Source organism: Dreissena polymorpha, chromosome 6 (genome assembly GCF_020536995.1).
Source record: "Dreissena polymorpha isolate Duluth1 chromosome 6, UMN_Dpol_1.0, whole genome shotgun sequence".
In the NCBI taxonomy this organism is placed as follows: domain Eukaryota; kingdom Metazoa; phylum Mollusca; class Bivalvia; order Myida; family Dreissenidae; genus Dreissena; species Dreissena polymorpha.
This window is the reverse complement of record NC_068360.1, coordinates 86,382,537-86,399,447: the sequence shown is the minus strand read 5'-3', so window position 1 is coordinate 86,399,447 and position 16,911 is coordinate 86,382,537. Positions and strand designations below refer to the sequence as shown.

The following is a 16,911-nucleotide window of genomic DNA, read 5'->3' as shown; positions in this document are numbered from 1 at the left end:
CTGGGGAAAGTTTAAGAAGCTCCTACCAATATTGACTTCTAAGCATGTTTCCCTTAAAATCCGTGGCAACGTGTTCAATGCTTGTGTCCGTTCTGCCATGTTACACGGTAGTGAAGCGTGGGCACCATCCGCTTCTGATCTACAACGACTTCGTAGAAACGACAGAGCAATGGCCCGCTGGATTTGCGGCATCAAACCTGACGACGGAGTCCACACTGACATGCTGTATGGCAAACTAGGGATACCAGAAGTCACTGCATCACTGAAAGCCAGACGCCTGAGGTGGTATGGGCATGTCGAGCGTGCCACCTCTTGCATCAATTCAATCTCGAAGATGGCCATTCCTGGTGCTAGAGGTAGAGGGAGACCAAGAAAATCGTGGTCTGACTGTATTAAGGATGCACACCTGTGGCATGGGTGACACTGACCCACAGAACAGAGGAGCGTGGAAATCAGGGGTTAGACGCTCTAGCCGCCTGCTGCCTACCCCAACTACTGGGACTAATCCCGCAGCAGATGACAAATAAACTCAGGATCAAGTCAAGTCAAGTATTTTTATTATTAAGAAACATATTATCGATATGTACACAATTAATAAACTGAACAAAGTAAAAGGCATCCTTTTTAATGTAACATATTCTCTTTTATATTTTTATTATAAAGAAACATTTTATCAATATGTACAAAAAGCAACAAACTGAACAAAGTTAAAGGCATTCTTCTAAATGTAACATATTCTCTTTTATTTGTTTTATTTTTAAGAAATTATCAATATGCTCAAAAAGCAACAAACTGAACAAAGTTAAAGGCATTATTTTAAATGTAACAAAAAGCAACCAACTGAACCAAACAACAAACACACAAATATTATTACTGTTTACAAATCATTAGATGTCAATGGCGAATTCATCTATCCACACAATATAAATTGATGCACAATCTGGGGTCAATTACAGTATCATGCTGTTCTTAGGTAATCAAATATCAATATCATCTTCCGATGAAGATTGAGGAGTACCCAGATGGGTCTTAGCAGATGACGGCCTGGTGGTGATCCCTGCAGTGGTCATGGCTGTGCTCACAAAGTCACTCACGTTCGGGGAGTAAGTGGTCTTTTCAGAAGCAGCAGCAGTATAACCTTCGGAGCGGTTAGCTGTTAGTAAAGGTGATGACCTTGCTAGGGGTGTCATAGCTCTAGTTGCCCCCGTGTCCAGGTCCAGGATGTTGGTATAGCTATTTGAAGTTTTTGATGATGGTTGTGGGTTCAGGGCAGGGTACTGGTTGCTCATGTAATGATAGTCTTGGGAGCCCCAGACACTGATGGGCTGTTGACCTGGCATATGCTGTGTGGACCACAGTGATGGTGAAGGCTGCCACTGGTGACTCTTTGACACCATTCTTGAGGGGCACTGCCAACTGGTGGAGCTTGATAGGCACGACTGACGTTGTGGCTGGATTGGCTGGATTGGGGCGACCTGTTGCTGCTGATGTGGGAAGGTGGGCATCTGCTGAAACATCTCATGGCGCTCTTCAGCCTGCCTCTGTCCTTCGTGTAGCACTTCCATAAGCTTCATCTGTGTGTTTGATGTCCCCAGGAAGCTGGGCCAGACTCTCATCTATATGTCTGGCAAAGGTGGAGGGACCACCTTTCTTGTCAGACATAAACTCCATCAGACTTCTCTTCAAGTCAACACTCTCTGTTGAGAGTCTATGAGAGGGTGGCTCTGTAGGCTGGGACTCTGACCCAGAGTCTGACGGAATGATGACTTCCGTTGGTTCTGTACCTCTACCACGGATGCTCACCACGTTTCTGCGTTCCACGATTTCGATGTGGTCCTTGAGGAAGGAGAACCTCTCCCAGACCCATTTATCCGTGGCAGACATGTCCTCGACTGTTTCAGTGCCCTCACCCGACTTCCCCACAGTCCTCTTAAGGCGGCTCATCTGGGTACGGTTGGACTTGTAAAAGGTTTTAAGGGCTGCAACCTCAACACCCATGTCAGCAGCTTTTTCCTCCCATAGCTTCTCTTTGTTCTGCGTGTCTTTATAATCTGACAGTCTCTTTGAGTAGATGGAAGGAGTGTCTTTTAGCCAGTCAATGACCTCTTCTTTTTGCGCTTCTGTTAGTGTTGCATAGTAGTATGGTTTGTACGTACGCTTTTTGCTGGCGGCTGCTGCTGGAACAGGTGTGATGACTGGGAGATGATCCCCTGCAGGGTGAGGCTGTGGCTGCTTTGGCTCTGGAACCAGTATTTCTTCATCTTCTGCCGGCGGTAATGTTGGAGACCTCGGCCTTTCAGCCACTTGGCCTTTGACTGTCTCTTTTCGGCTCTTCTTTGCTGCACCTTTACCTCTCTTGGGTCCCATCTTTGTGTTAAAGGCTCTATAAAGTTGAGGATCCGTAATTATTTACCGATTTTAATTATTTTTTTCATATTTTATTTAGATAGGTTATCAAAAAACAATATATATATGCTATTGGACATAACAATACAAAAATGAGCAATACAAATTGCTTTGAGCTAAAAACGCAGTGTCCTCCAAGTTAATTGTGTTTACAAACAATCAGTTTATTTAAATCGCTGTTTACTCGTAAATTGAAAGTGAAAGTGACTCAGGTCACCAAACATACATCGTTGATTTTCAACGTTTTCTGGTATCACTCACAAAGTAGGTCTCTTCTAAATGGCTATAACGTTTGTAGTGATATAGTAAGTTACTTTCTGCTGGTAAAAAGTTGTTTAAAATAGAATTGAAATTGAATTTTCTTTCGGCTATTTGTAGCATACGTAACCGCTTTGAGGCTACACATCACGTTAGTTGCAAAGTTGTAAACATTTCTTTCAATTATAAAGCGGGTATATCTTCCATAATTCTTGACAACGTTGCACCTTAGCTGTGTTATGGGCATTTTTTATGCAAGAGTAACTGAAATCCGTAACAATTAGATCAGATTATATGCATAATAATTGAATTTCTCACCTTTATAGAGCTTTAAATAGTAGTTTTTCAGGTTCAGGATACGTCCTATTTGTTTGAAAATTATGCAGTGTGTGGAACTAAAGTACTATTTATAGAGTAGCTGAAAATAATGCAATGTGTATCGTTTCAATTTTAGTATATGTACTGCCGAAGCAGTACACAAAGCGATGTGTGGTACTCAAGTGCTATTTATAGAGATGACGGAAGAGCGTCATATCGTAGGAGATCGTGAAAGATCGTGCGAAAGCGTGAGGAAGCTTGCCAAGTGTATCAAAGCCTTTCAAAACGTGTCAATCCTTGATGAAAGCGTCTCAATTCGTGGGAAAGCGGGAGAGTCCTTCATGAAAACGTAACAAAGCGTGTCATATCTTGATAAAAGCGTCTGACCTCGTGTAAGATCTTCATGTCAGATCGTAGCAAATCTTGAGCCATCTTAACAAAGCGTGTCAAGTGGTGACATACCGTGAAGACTGGGGTCCCCGCTTCGAACCAAACTCTGTTAAGCTTTCCTACGAGTTGAATCAAGCTTTACTGAGTTTTGTTACGTTTTTTAAAGCTTTGATACGCTCTCGGCGCTTTAATCAATTCGTGACAGAGCGCCCAAAATTTTTAAACAGTTTAAAAATTGTTGGCGCTCTTGCCGAATGTCCCGCTTTATCACACGATCTATTACGACACTGACGCTTTATTGAAGCATTGTTACGTTTTGGTGCCGCTTTGCACGCCGCTTTAAAGCGCCATAAAAGCGCCGTTGGTGTGAACCTAGCATAATACGGTGCCAGCGATATGTTACGCATTGAGCGCTCTCATCGGTTCTGTATTAAATCTATGCAGCAATTTCATTCCTTAACGAATACGGACTTTGCATTAGCATCAATTAATGTAAACTCGATTGAGAATATCATTGACAGGAAAAAGCTAGTGTTTTTTGGTCAATTATGTCGTTTAACAAACCAATACCTTGCCAAACAAGTGTTCATTAACAGACTTGTACGATACCTGAATAACGACAAACAAACTAAAGGCTTCTTTCCGGAAATCTACAGACTGCTGTATATATACCAACTGCAATCGTGTTTAGACGGGTATTACAATCAGGTTTGTTCCCGTCTAAGCAAGCGTGGAAACAGATGCTCCTACGATCGGTATCCGCTCCGGAACATCACAGACAGTTGGAAAGTATCCGGGACGTGTGTCCCACATTGAACCTTGATAATGTTATACACGTAGATAAGCCCTCGTCCCTCTTGAAAATATCCCGGATTTCGCCTAAGCTATCGCCCTTAATAGCTACCCTGATGGCACAACTGGGAGGATTCCTCTCTAGATCGTACCCAACAGTGTGCTCATTGTGTGGGATACACACGGAAAACAAACTACTTCATTCAGTGTGTTTTTGTTCGAAAAGGGAACTGTTACGTGAATCACTTTGGGATGCTGTCATTTACCAAAAGGGGTTTCAGTGTTTTATAAAATTAACACGAAATACACCATTAGAACAAATCAAATCGTAACGTTGTTTAAAATGACGCTATCAACTACAGATGACAATCGCCTGAATAATCAATTAGCAATCCTATTGCTTAGACTAGTTTGTTAGTTTGTGAGTGTGCTAATTATAAAATCGTCTCTCTATTGCTGTGTATATGCATGTACATATATTAATATACATATATTATTATCTATTGTATACATTAATGATGTAAATACTTGTTGTAAATGTGTTAAGCTCTCCGTGAATGGAGGAAATAAAGAATGTATCTATCTATCTATTCACAATACGTATATGCCTTTTTCACAGAATGAAGCGAAATACACGTGCCGATTGTTAATCATTACAATGGAGTTTTAAATACAGAATACAGAATACATGACACGGAATTATCATTTCACAAATAGCACGTGGTCGAGGGGACCTACATATTTAACAAATGTCATGAAATGATATGCATTTTCAAGTATGGCATACATCGGTTTTCCTCAGCTTCCTATTTGTTTCTTATGCAATTACATGTACAAGATGCGTCATGCTATAATGGGTCTAATGCATTGTTGTTTGAGACTATATGTAAGTACTGTACAGTTACATTTTGCGATAAAGTGAAGTATTGTTTATAGTATAATTATTCGTGCAGTCTAGTCAGAAGCTACTCTGTCCGAAAATGGGACCACGAAATATTTCGTGACTTTATGAAATGTGTTCTGAGAAAACATTGCATAATGCATGTGCGTAAAGTGTCGTCCCAGATTAGCCTGTGCAGTCCGCACAGGCTTATCATGGACGCCACTTTCCTTTTTATGACATTTTCGTTTAAAAGAAGTCTCTTCTTTGCAAAATTCCAATTTAGGCGGAAAGTGTCGTCCCTGATTAGCCTGTGCGGACTGCACAGGCTAATCTGGGACGACACTTTACGCACATACATTATGCCCTGTTTTCTCAGAACACGACTCATGTAGAGACAAGGGTAGTTCCAGACTAGACTGCGCGAATTCTCATGCTGGCCTGTAACTACGTTGGCCGCGAAAGGCATAATACCCATTTCCACATAACGGGTATTACTTGTACGCATTTTTTACTATGTCGCAAAATCATTTAGCTGTGCAGATGTAATTATATCTTATCTTAACCAACGCAAACATACTTTTAGATCAGTATTATAATATCTATATTACGCTTTCATAAAGTGTAATAATATGCCACGACGTATGAGGTATCATTATCTTTATATACTTTAACAACATTTTTTACGGATTCGATAACGTAAAAAAGAATAACTGTACTTTTTTCATTTATTGAAAACAGTTCATAAGTAAAATTAATTATTACTGAAATTATAATTCAATATATACATCAAAGGACGTATAATACGCTCACGTGTTGTTTCGCCGCGTGTTTGCCGTACTTGCTTGAACTACACAATCATTTATCGTACTTAAACGTGTGTTTCCTGATAATTTGCTGAATATGCTAAACGCATCGGTGCGGCCAATGCACCAAGTGAAAATAATGCGATAAACGCATCGGGGTGGCAAATGCACAACGTGCTCATCTTAGGCATGTGATAAAAGCTCAAAAACATATTTTATAGACTGGAAACAGTTCCCGAACAGTATGGTAGTATACTACTTAAAGTAATTTAAAACAAGCAACGCGGAATTATTAAGGTTAATTAACTCAACTTGATTTGTTAGGGCCATTTACTGTTTTATCTCATGTTTCTCCAGAAAACGGGTCGTATGCCATATGCGGTCAGCGTATATCAAAACATGCCTGCAGTAATCGCACATTTTGGCCTGGAGCTATCCTGTCTTCTAACGGGACTACGAAATATTGCGAGACTTTACTGCTGACATGGTAGCTCCTTAGTTTCAATAATCCAACTCCCAGCTATTGACCATCCGGGTCGCTGGGAGTTGCCACTGGTTACGGCATATTTTACGTCAAGTCTCCCGCCCAGAATCAGGGCGGTACTTAAATCGGTAATATTAGCAACATAAACTATTTTCTGGCATAAATAAACTCAAACAGATCATATATATATATAAATATCACTACCGGGTAATGCGCAAATTAAAACAACTTACGTGATGTGGTGTGCTCATATAATAATGATATTAATCCACAGTTACAAATACGTCAACTATTCATGAAAATGTGTAAGTTTTTTTTTATGGAAAAAGCCGAGTTTTCCGAATTCTAAAATGCCCTATCGATTATCCGGAATACCCCACGAGATAGATCTCGTGTCTTATCAACCAATTGCGCAGGCTAGTCAGGATCTACGTTGACCGCGTATGGCATAAGACTTATTATTGCATAACGAAAGCTAGAAAAATACCGTACTATTATATACCGTAATAATTCCAAGTTCCTGTCAATATACTTGCTGTCCTTAAAGTTTTAATACCAAAAGCAGCTATCAAACACAAAAGTTTTGACCATATATATTATTAATTCGAGAATTCCATGTGGTCTCTAAGATAAATGGACCGTGCTCTGTGAAAAGAGGGTTTATTGCATGTGCGTCAAGTGTCGTCCCAAATTAGCCTGTTCAGTCCACACAGGCTAATCAGGGACAACATTTTCCGCCTCAACTGGATTTTTGCTAAGAAGATTCTTTCTTTAAACAGAACATATCATAAAAGCGGAAAGTGTTTTCCCAGGTTAGCCTGTGCGAACTGCACAGGCTAATTTGGGACGATACTTTACGCACACGTATGAAACGCCCTTTTAACAGAGCACGGCTCAAATATATTCTTGCTATATATATATCTGTGTAAATACAACATGTATACCCGATTACATCTGTTTCATTAACAAACCTACAGCGACCGTTATACAGTTGATCCTTTTGTTTTATACTGCCCTATAGCCATTTAAGTGTTGAATTACACTAAATGAATCATACTGAATGGAATCACTTAGTCTGTAATGAAATTATATTTAAAGTTTTTTTCATCCACAATACCAGTATTACTATTCTTGGAGTAGCGAAATCAGAACATTATATTCTCTTTACTAAACGTTCAAAACGTGTCCACAATGCATAATGTGTTCAGGATTTTCAGTGAAAATAGAATCAATAAGTGAAAAAGCATTATACCAACTAAATTTGACCCATAGAGGTTCGTTTAAAACAGCGGAAGTATATTCGATAGCTTTCCTTTGTCCATTGTATTTTGTGTACATATTCACCAAAATGCAACGTATTGTTCATTTCTTAAAAGCAGACGGTTTACAAGCAGACGGTTTACACGGTTTACAAGCAGACGGTTTACAAGCAGACGGTTAACAAGCAGACGGTTTACAAGCAGACGGTTAACGTTGAAAACCAGACGCGTATGCAATCATGTTTTCTGCTGAAAGGTTTTGCTTTTATTTGATAATGGTGTACGAACATGGAGAGACATCTTATAATTAGATATGATAACGATTTGCGAATGTTTATTTCATTTGAAATCGGTATTAAATAACTATTACTAACGCATAATTGGCGTTACTGCTCATTTAAAATTCCATTATAACCAGACTCACTTTGTCAAAACAATTTAATTAGTTGTTGAACAAAATGAATTTTGTTTCTGGCTTTCGAAAATGTGTTGACGATAATTAATTACTATGAAATGACACAAGTTGCTTTTAAATTCCATTTGTAACTGCGTATAATTAAAAGGGAAACAATTTGTTTCATATTGTTCGATTGTGTTTGATTCTTCTTTTTTCTTTTATTAACTCATGTAAGCCTAGCTTCTAGAAAAAAGGCCTTGGCAAACAGCGAAGACCCAGATGAGACGCCGCATGATGCGGCGTCTCATCAGGGTCTGCGCTGGTTGCTTAAAGGAATTTCTGTAAGAAATATTCTTAATATAGAAATGAGTATACTAGAAATCCCTAATTTTGGAAATAAATTGATCCAATTTAGAAGGATGGAAGAGTCCACTAGGCATAAATGGGTTAATAAAACGTTAGTAACATCAAGGCGGTCAATAAATCTACTCACCATTTTCCTGGGAAAAGCTAAGGCGACGTAAGCGGTTTTAGTACTAAGTAAAAATACTCATGCCTGTGAAAAGGGTGCTTTCAATAGACAGATTATTGACATTAGTATTATAGTGCTTGTAAAATCAATAAAACACGTGCACAGTAAATATGTAAGTTGCAAACTTCTGTCATAAACTGTTAAAACAATGGAAAGAAAATTGTTTGGCATAAGGATGCATACTCATTTACAACGTCACAGAAAGTGCTCTTGTCATAGAGTGAGAAAATTGTGCGGCCAGTCCGGGACTCGAACCCGGAACACATCGCAAACAGGGCGAGCGCTCTTCCGACTGAGCTTAGCGGGCCGCCACACAACTTCTTACTTTATGTGACTAAGTTCAGACCGTGGCACTCTCATTTATAGTTATATGTTAATAATGCAGTTTTATAAACATGATCCGCAGGGTTTTGTTAAAATCCACAACCGCTAGTCGTTTGCTTAATGCAAGTAGCCATTTGCCTGCACAATCAAGGACATTACAAACACTCATCCATAAAACATAAAACAAGAGTATAGTTAGAGTGATCGACAATCTTCTCTCACTCTTTGCCAAGATTTAATATAAAAAAACACACACGTTTACATAAACATTACCATATCATTAAAATAACTAAAAAGAAAGAAAGGAAATACAGGAAAATATAAATTCGATTTAACTGGTGTTGAATAACATTTTGGTAAAACATTTCTACCGCTGCAACATAATTACAACTTTCTGAGAACGACGTCATGAACTGTAATGTAGACAAGTTTCAGCTTATGCCATTTTTGTTGTCAAATTTGTGAAATAAGCATCGAATCATGCAAAAATGGGTCTTATACCAAATGCGGTAAGCGTAACCACAGCCCCACAAACAAGCTACCCATTAGCGGACAGCGTAGTTTCTGATCGCAAATATACAGGCTGGTCTAGAGGTACGCTGGCCGGAAATGACATAAAATAGTAACAATTCCTGATCATCGTAATACATCTCAAGGACGAGCCGTATAACAAGGTGCTACATGTCCGATTAGATAGCTAGGAAGTTAATGCAAAAAAGCAAGAAATTATCTTACCAAATTATAAATAGTGATGAATATCTCATATTGGGGTCGGACTATGAAAATTGACTCTCAGACTGTTGTTTTTCCAATGTGAAATGTTTTTGTTCTTTCGAAATTTAACTGTTCTAAACGGTAAAAAATGAAATATCTGAATGTTTACCATTTAGTGATGCGATAAAAGGCTAAAATGAGAGTTTCACTTGAAATAAATATATACTAAAATGCATACTATATCTTAATTTTAAGCTCATATGATAAGAAACGTAAACTTAAACAAGTTAGTTGTAAATAATATTGAATGCTTAAATGACTCGTCTAATACCATCACCACAGCATGTTACAGCCTACGCCTCAACTCCATAATTGCCAATAATCGGACACAAACTTTCGCCATTGTCAGATACTTGTTAACAGTATCTCGATTTTTGCATGTATATTACGGCTCCCGAAAAATTATCTGTGGTACTCGGTGAGAAATTGTCTAACAACACATGCCAAGAACGGAAAAACGGACATGGTGGTCGACAATTGTCATAGCATATACATCCAATTAAATTGAACCGTCGTCTGCTGGTGTTCTCAATCCTTGCCGTACACTTGAAGCAATAAGGATAAACTGCATTCCGTCAAAAGGTAAGTCTGACACAAATATAATTAATAAAATAAAATATAATAAAATAAAATAAAATTAATAATAATAATAATAATAATAATAAATAATAGTAATATTATTATTATTAGTATTATTATTATTATTATTATTATTATTATTATTATTATTATTATTATTATTATTATTATTATTATTATTATTATTATTATTATTATTATAGTAATAATGATTATTATAATGACTATAATAAAATTAACGAAAAATAAAATTATAATAATGTAAAACAACATTAACAGACTACATTTAAGAATGGATTTAATAGATTTATAATTATTGATTTTAAGATAAAGTAATAACGTACCCATTTAATTTCACAAGAAAACAGCTGTCGTACAAAAGCAAACTATTATAGTGTGAAGGTATAGGATGACAAACCACGATTCGTCCGATACAGTGAGTCAAACCAAAGGCATCTAATTTTTCTAATAAGTTTTTATTAATATAATGATAGTTTTGTTTTACCCAATTATGAACAGTTAATTAGACAAATGGTGAACAGTTAATTATACTCAAATGGTAGACAGTTTAGTATAATCCATTGATAGACAATTTAGTATGGATAAAATCAAATGGACATTGGTATCAGACGATATGAAGATGTAGTTTCTATGATGGAAATTAAATGTCAACTGACACTTCCGAACGTTACATGAACTAACATTAACAAACAGCAAAATTTGTACAATCCATTCCCATATTTTCATGTACACTTGTTTGTGAGGATTTATTACTGGGCAATTCTTAAGTTTTGAACAGTAAGTCGCGTACGTGTAAGCAACTGAACGAATGAGACTCAACCGAAGTATTTGATGTGCATTGTTTAAACCATTTATGCCTAGTGGACTCTACCATCTTTCTAAATTGGATCAATTTATTTACAAAATCAGGGATGTTTAGTATATTTATTTTTATGTTTAGAATTTTTCTTACAGAAATTCCTTACGGCAAACAGCGCAGACCCTGATGAGACACCGCATCATGCGGCGTCTCATCTGGGTCTTCGCTGTTTGCCAAGGCCCTTTTTCTAGACGCTAGATATAAATGGGTTAAACGTATGTATTACATATCGCGTGCTTTTTCCATTTAAAATTTTCAAATATAATGTTTAATGTCGTATGGGACATAATTTAATGACAACCTCCGTGAAGCTAAACTTAGAACAAAGGAAAACAAGAATTCAGTGAATGTTAAAATTTCAACTTACCTTAATGAGAAAATGCTTTTGTGCCTCAAATGATATAACAAATTCTATCCAGAAAGAAAAACGGTTTTTCATTCCATTTGCATTTATGATGAGATGTACGATTTTGTTTCATGAGAATCGTGTTACAAAGAATTATTATGCCTGACGTGAATACCACATGTTAAATGTCCATATACTTTATGTCCGACAATATTTAATGTCTCATAGAACAATGTATTGTGTCACGCTCGCGTGGAGCTAAAATAGAACAACGGAAAGCCTCAAAATGAACGACTTGAAAACTTTACAATTACATTACACGACGGAGAATGCTCGAATCCATGCGCTTTTTAATAAAGTAATGATATAGACACAACTGAGTTCAACCGATTTGATATGACGAGTACCACGGAAAATGCAGGCCAAAGTCATCGATATTGCGATAGAATCACAGTCAAAGGTTATGCAATTTATTGTTTCGACAATTAATTTTCGCGCATAGCTCAACTTATGAAAGACATTTTACACTTTCGAACGGATTTTGATATTTGCCTGGGATTTACGAATTCAGCGAACACCTTGCACGATTTTTTCTGAATCGCGTTTTAGTTTAAAGATAAAATCCACGAAAATGCGATGATGTTCATGCAAAATGATATACAAGAAAAAAACTATATTGAGCACACGCCTCTATTATACGCACCCTCTTAATATTTTTACAAGCAAAACATCAATTGATATTCGTTTCTTATTTGTCTCAGTGAACATTTAAATATTCATTAACAGATTATAATTACAAAAAACATCGCTTTTGTTTATATGCTAAAAGATAAATATAAAAAGAGGTACACATTGTATGCAACATGATTTTTTCAAACATGCAATAATCCAAAAATTAATGTTATTATGGAAGAATCAGAAAATAATATTCTTAAAGCTAAATTGCGCAAATAGAAAATGTGGAATTTCTCCTGTTAAAAAGTAAGTAGTTTCCTATTATTTAAATATTCTTTTGAAATTATAAGCTTTAATCGAATATTATGAAAGCGGAGTACTAAATAGTAATAGAGACCATCAAACAATTTGCACATAAAAAACACAAAACATATAATCTTTATCTAAACAGGTGTAATAATTTAACTGCCAGTCCAGAAACCTTTATATGGAAGTGCTTCAAATGAATGTCTTATCAAAATCAAATTACCGGTAGTATATTTATGAATAGTTTTGAATAACATTGCTTACTGATTTTGAGACCTTTAAATTCTGTTTGAAATAAAACACTGTTGATAATGACATTATTTTGTTATTGCCTGTGTCATTTAACGTGATGCCTTCATATAAAAATATATGTACGTTATTTGTTTCTTTACACATTGAAATGTTAGCGAAATTTGAGTTACGATCGAAAAAGAGTTTGCTTGCATTGACAGTATTACACAATTTAAAGGCTGATGTCTTAATTAATAAAGCATTAATATAACCTTAAAATCTTTCTACAGTGTGTTCATTCTTTTATAATAAAGCATATTGTCATGCTTATGCAAACTTTCAAAGGTAAACAGTTCGGTTTAAACGCCACTATTTTGAACAAGGATTTGTATTTAGTTTTGTATTAGCCTGTGATTTTTATGAAATGCATCTACTTCAAACCAGGAAAAAGTGTTTTGTAAAACATAAATTGCCCACTTTCACTTGCAATTTCATTTATGCTATAATTTTACAATGCAACATTAAGAACGTTGTTTCTACCCTTCGATAGCTAGCACGTGGTTCTCGTCCATTTCCATGATGCTTTTTATATTTTGGTCACGTGTTTCCCTGTATTGAGTCTACAGTTCGATCAATGTTTATCAAGGTCAATAATCTCACGTGATCGTCAGTCAAGCACTTGTTTTAGAATTCCATGACCACGTGTCGTATAGGAAATAAAACGAAACAAATTAAATATTGTATAGCCTGTGAACAACACAAAACTTTTCTTTCATTCGAAGATTTTTATTATTAATTTTAAATTGTCGTCCTTACAGAACGTGCACATTTTATAAATTATTATTTTAATATTAAGATAGGACTAAAATAAATCATAAATCAATGTGCTTTGGATCTTTTTATTCATGTAAACAGGTACATCATAGTATTAACATACGTTTACGTTAATATTGACAGTCCATCTTTCTTTATTAAGGTCAGTACATAAACATTAAATTAAGTACCAATTTATATGCATGTTCAAACTGTATGTTACATATACCATTAAATAATGTGTAATCACATTCATCTTCATTTTTTATAATAGCTAAACCATCAAAATTGATAGATAATATGGGTATATTAAATTAATTGTTCATCAATTACCAAACAATTACAATAAATAAATTATTCTCTTTTTATTTATGATAACATGCAATATTGATTCTGTTTAATTGCTTTTATGCGTTGTTGTTTTCAACGTAAAATGTTTAAATTGACGATTACCAATACAGTAGAAGAAAAAAAATTCTTTCAGCAACACGTAAAATTTCAAATTTGTTCTTCATTCGGTAAAATGAAAAGAAAAGTGACGTGTGATCTTTATTTCCAATTTCGAAAGAAACATTGCAGAAACATGCCTATGTAAATTTTCTGTTAATATGCAAATGAAATAAAATATAGTTTTTTTTCATGTTCTACAATGCCTCAAAGTGATATTGATGTATGACAAATTTAACAAATTACGATTCTTTAATATGATATACACTGCAAAAAGTTGTATTGATGAAATGAATACTTAACATATGTTTAAATACTTTAAAAGTGTGAATTCGGTTAACGTTCTTCTAATTTGAAGTTTGATTCTATTATCTAGGTCTGTTCTTTAACGCCACAATGTCTGCAAACGTTTCTGACAAACTGTTCACGTCATCCAGACAGTTTTTTCCACGCAGCGACGGCGACGTTTCTTCAACTGCCGACCCATATGTTTCACGTATCCCCGTAACTGAAAACGTTTCTACCACTCGTGATCTATTCGATCCTCTCAGCGGCGACAATGACACTGCATCTATGACCGCCGACCCGTTCGTTCCCCGCAGCGGCTATGACTTTCCTGTGCTTGGCATGGATGATGGAACATTCGTCTACCTGCACAGCCTGGCTATCGGCTCCCTGTCCACCAGCCTCATCTGCGCCATCATCACAATCGTTCTCTCCTTCCGGACCAACAACTACCTCACTTTCTTCAGCAAGTGGTCTCGTAGCGAGCGCTACGTCGTCTACATGGCGATCTGCGACGGCGTCTTCAATATCTCGCACACTATTGAGCACGTGCATGGCCTCGTGGTGTTTGGACACATTCGCCCTAAGGAGCTGTGCGCCTTCTACGGCTTCATGGTCACGGTATTTATTGGGGCCCAGAACCTGCTGGTGAACGTCATCGCCATCAGCGTGTTATTCATCATCTACTTCGACAAGAACATCAACTTCGGAAAGAGAGACTGGAAGCTGCTTCTCTATTGCTTCGGAGTACCTTTTGTTGGAGCTGTAACGGCAGCGGCCAACGATCAGTTTGGACCAATAGAATTATTGTGAGTGTCATTTATTTCTTCGTTTGTTCTATTCATAATTGTGTACATCAACGTCCGATTTTTGGTTGCGTAAGTACATTGTATTCAAAATTTTCAGTTGCATCACCTAATCAACTAAATACATTAATTAAATCTCGTTTGCTTTTACACGTGAGTTTTCAATTTTTTAATATAGAAAATTGATAATGCCAAAATAATTTATTAAATTGGATCTTTAAATTTCGGTTTCACAATTTTGCTGTTCCAGTTGATTTAATTAAATTTTGATTCACGTTTATAGTTACACGTATATCGTTTTACAGGTAAGTTTCCATACCTCCTCTGTTTGATTTCAGTTGCGCATTCGACCAGGTGAAAGGTAGAATGAGCAATTTCCTCTTCAATACAATCCCGATTATCGTAATCACAGGCGTCAACTGCGTCGTCTATCTGTTGACATGGAAACGTATCCGGGATCAGGCACGCGAGGTTAAGCAAACAATGGGCATTGAAAACTGTCGTCTGAGGACGTCCAGCAGAGCGGCGAGAAACATGTCCATGTTCGTTGCCGCTTTCTTCGCGCAGTGGTCAGGTGTTGCGGTGCACGCTGTCTGGGGGCTCGTCACTCCGCACATTCACATGGTCCTCTATTTCCTGATCGTCTTCTTTGCCAACATCGGCGGCCTCTTAAACCTCATCGTGTTTCTCATCATCCGCAAGTCGCAACCGCCAAGAAGAGCCCGGACAACCGCGTGATATTCAAGAACAGCAACGGGACGTCTTCTACAATGTCCAACAATTGAAGGTTGGAATTCTCAATTTGTTTGTTACATGTCAGAAACGTTTCTAATTTCTGTGCAAAAACGGTACTAGAATAATGTATAAGAAATATAATTTGAGAACATGGGAATGTAAAACTGAAATACAAGCTCATGCGTTTATTTTTTATCATCGTAATTAGAAGCAGCAATCATATTAAAAGGGATCGTTTACGTTTTGACATTGTAAGGGTGCACGAGGTTAGTAAATTTTGTTTAATCCTGAACACCTCTTTTTCCTTCTGTATTTTAGAGAAGTGTTAATAGGTGTCGTGTGCTGAGAAAATTGGGCTTAATGCATGTGCGTAAAGTGTCGTCCCAGATTAGCCTGTGCAGTCCGCACAGGCTATTCAGGGACGACACTTTCCGCTTTTATGGTATTTTTAGTTTTAAGGAAGCCCCTCCTTGCCAAAAATCAAGTTTAGGCGGAAAGTGTCGTCCCTAATTAGCCTGTGCACAGGCTAATCTGGGATGACACTTTACGCACATACATTAAGCCCAGTTTTCTCGGAACGCGACTCATTTGAAAAGTTGTTCGTCTTTTAACAATAATTTGAGATATATTAAAAAATATCCGCCATAACTTTTAAAGGCAACGCGTCATAATATGAACGACATGACCCGATATGTTTTCAGCACAATTTCAATCAACTTATCGTTTTCTCCGTGCAATAATTGGTGCAATAATTCAATTACAATTTGCAATTGCAACATTGTTTTGCTCTTATTTATGTTTTCGTTGATGAATGTCAAAATAGTGAACGTTTTTCATCTTGTTATTGTTGCTATCCACAGGATGTGCACACAAAAATTATCTGTTTTAACTAAAATATATGTTGGATCATTTTTCTGAAGTGTAGAGATAAGTACTTAAAAAACGGGCATAGTTCATGTACTGTGTCTGGTTGTGGCTGGTTGTCATTGTTTGTGCCTGGTTGTGTCTGGATGTTTCTAGTTGTGTCTGGTTGTCTTTTATTTGTGTCAGGTTTCGTCTGGTTGTCTCTGTTTGTGTCTGGCTGTGTCTGAGTGTCTCTTGTTGTGTCTGGTTGTGTTCGGTTGTGACAGACAGATTTTTTATTCCAGACTTATACAAAGTACATCGTCTATATATATACAATCGCAC

The 16,911-nt window shown here is 36.8% G+C and overlaps 2 protein-coding genes across 2 annotated transcripts; one reads left to right on the top strand and one right to left on the bottom strand.

Annotated features, from left to right (window-relative positions):
* Nucleotides 1-1,516: 1,516 nt before the first annotated feature.
* LOC127835417 (uncharacterized) lies at nucleotides 1,517-2,367 on the bottom strand. The gene has a single exon (XM_052361842.1). The coding sequence runs from the start codon at nucleotides 2,365-2,367 to the stop codon at nucleotides 1,531-1,533; it is 837 nt and encodes a 278-aa protein (XP_052217802.1). The 3' UTR covers nucleotides 1,517-1,530.
* An 11,926-nt stretch (nucleotides 2,368-14,293) lies between these two features.
* LOC127835869 (uncharacterized) lies at nucleotides 14,294-15,726 on the top strand. The gene is made up of 2 exons (XM_052362293.1): nucleotides 14,294-14,991; nucleotides 15,327-15,726. Exons 1-2 carry the CDS (start codon nucleotides 14,294-14,296, stop codon nucleotides 15,724-15,726), a joined length of 1,098 nt encoding a protein of 365 aa, XP_052218253.1.
* Nucleotides 15,727-16,911: the final 1,185 nt, after the last annotated feature.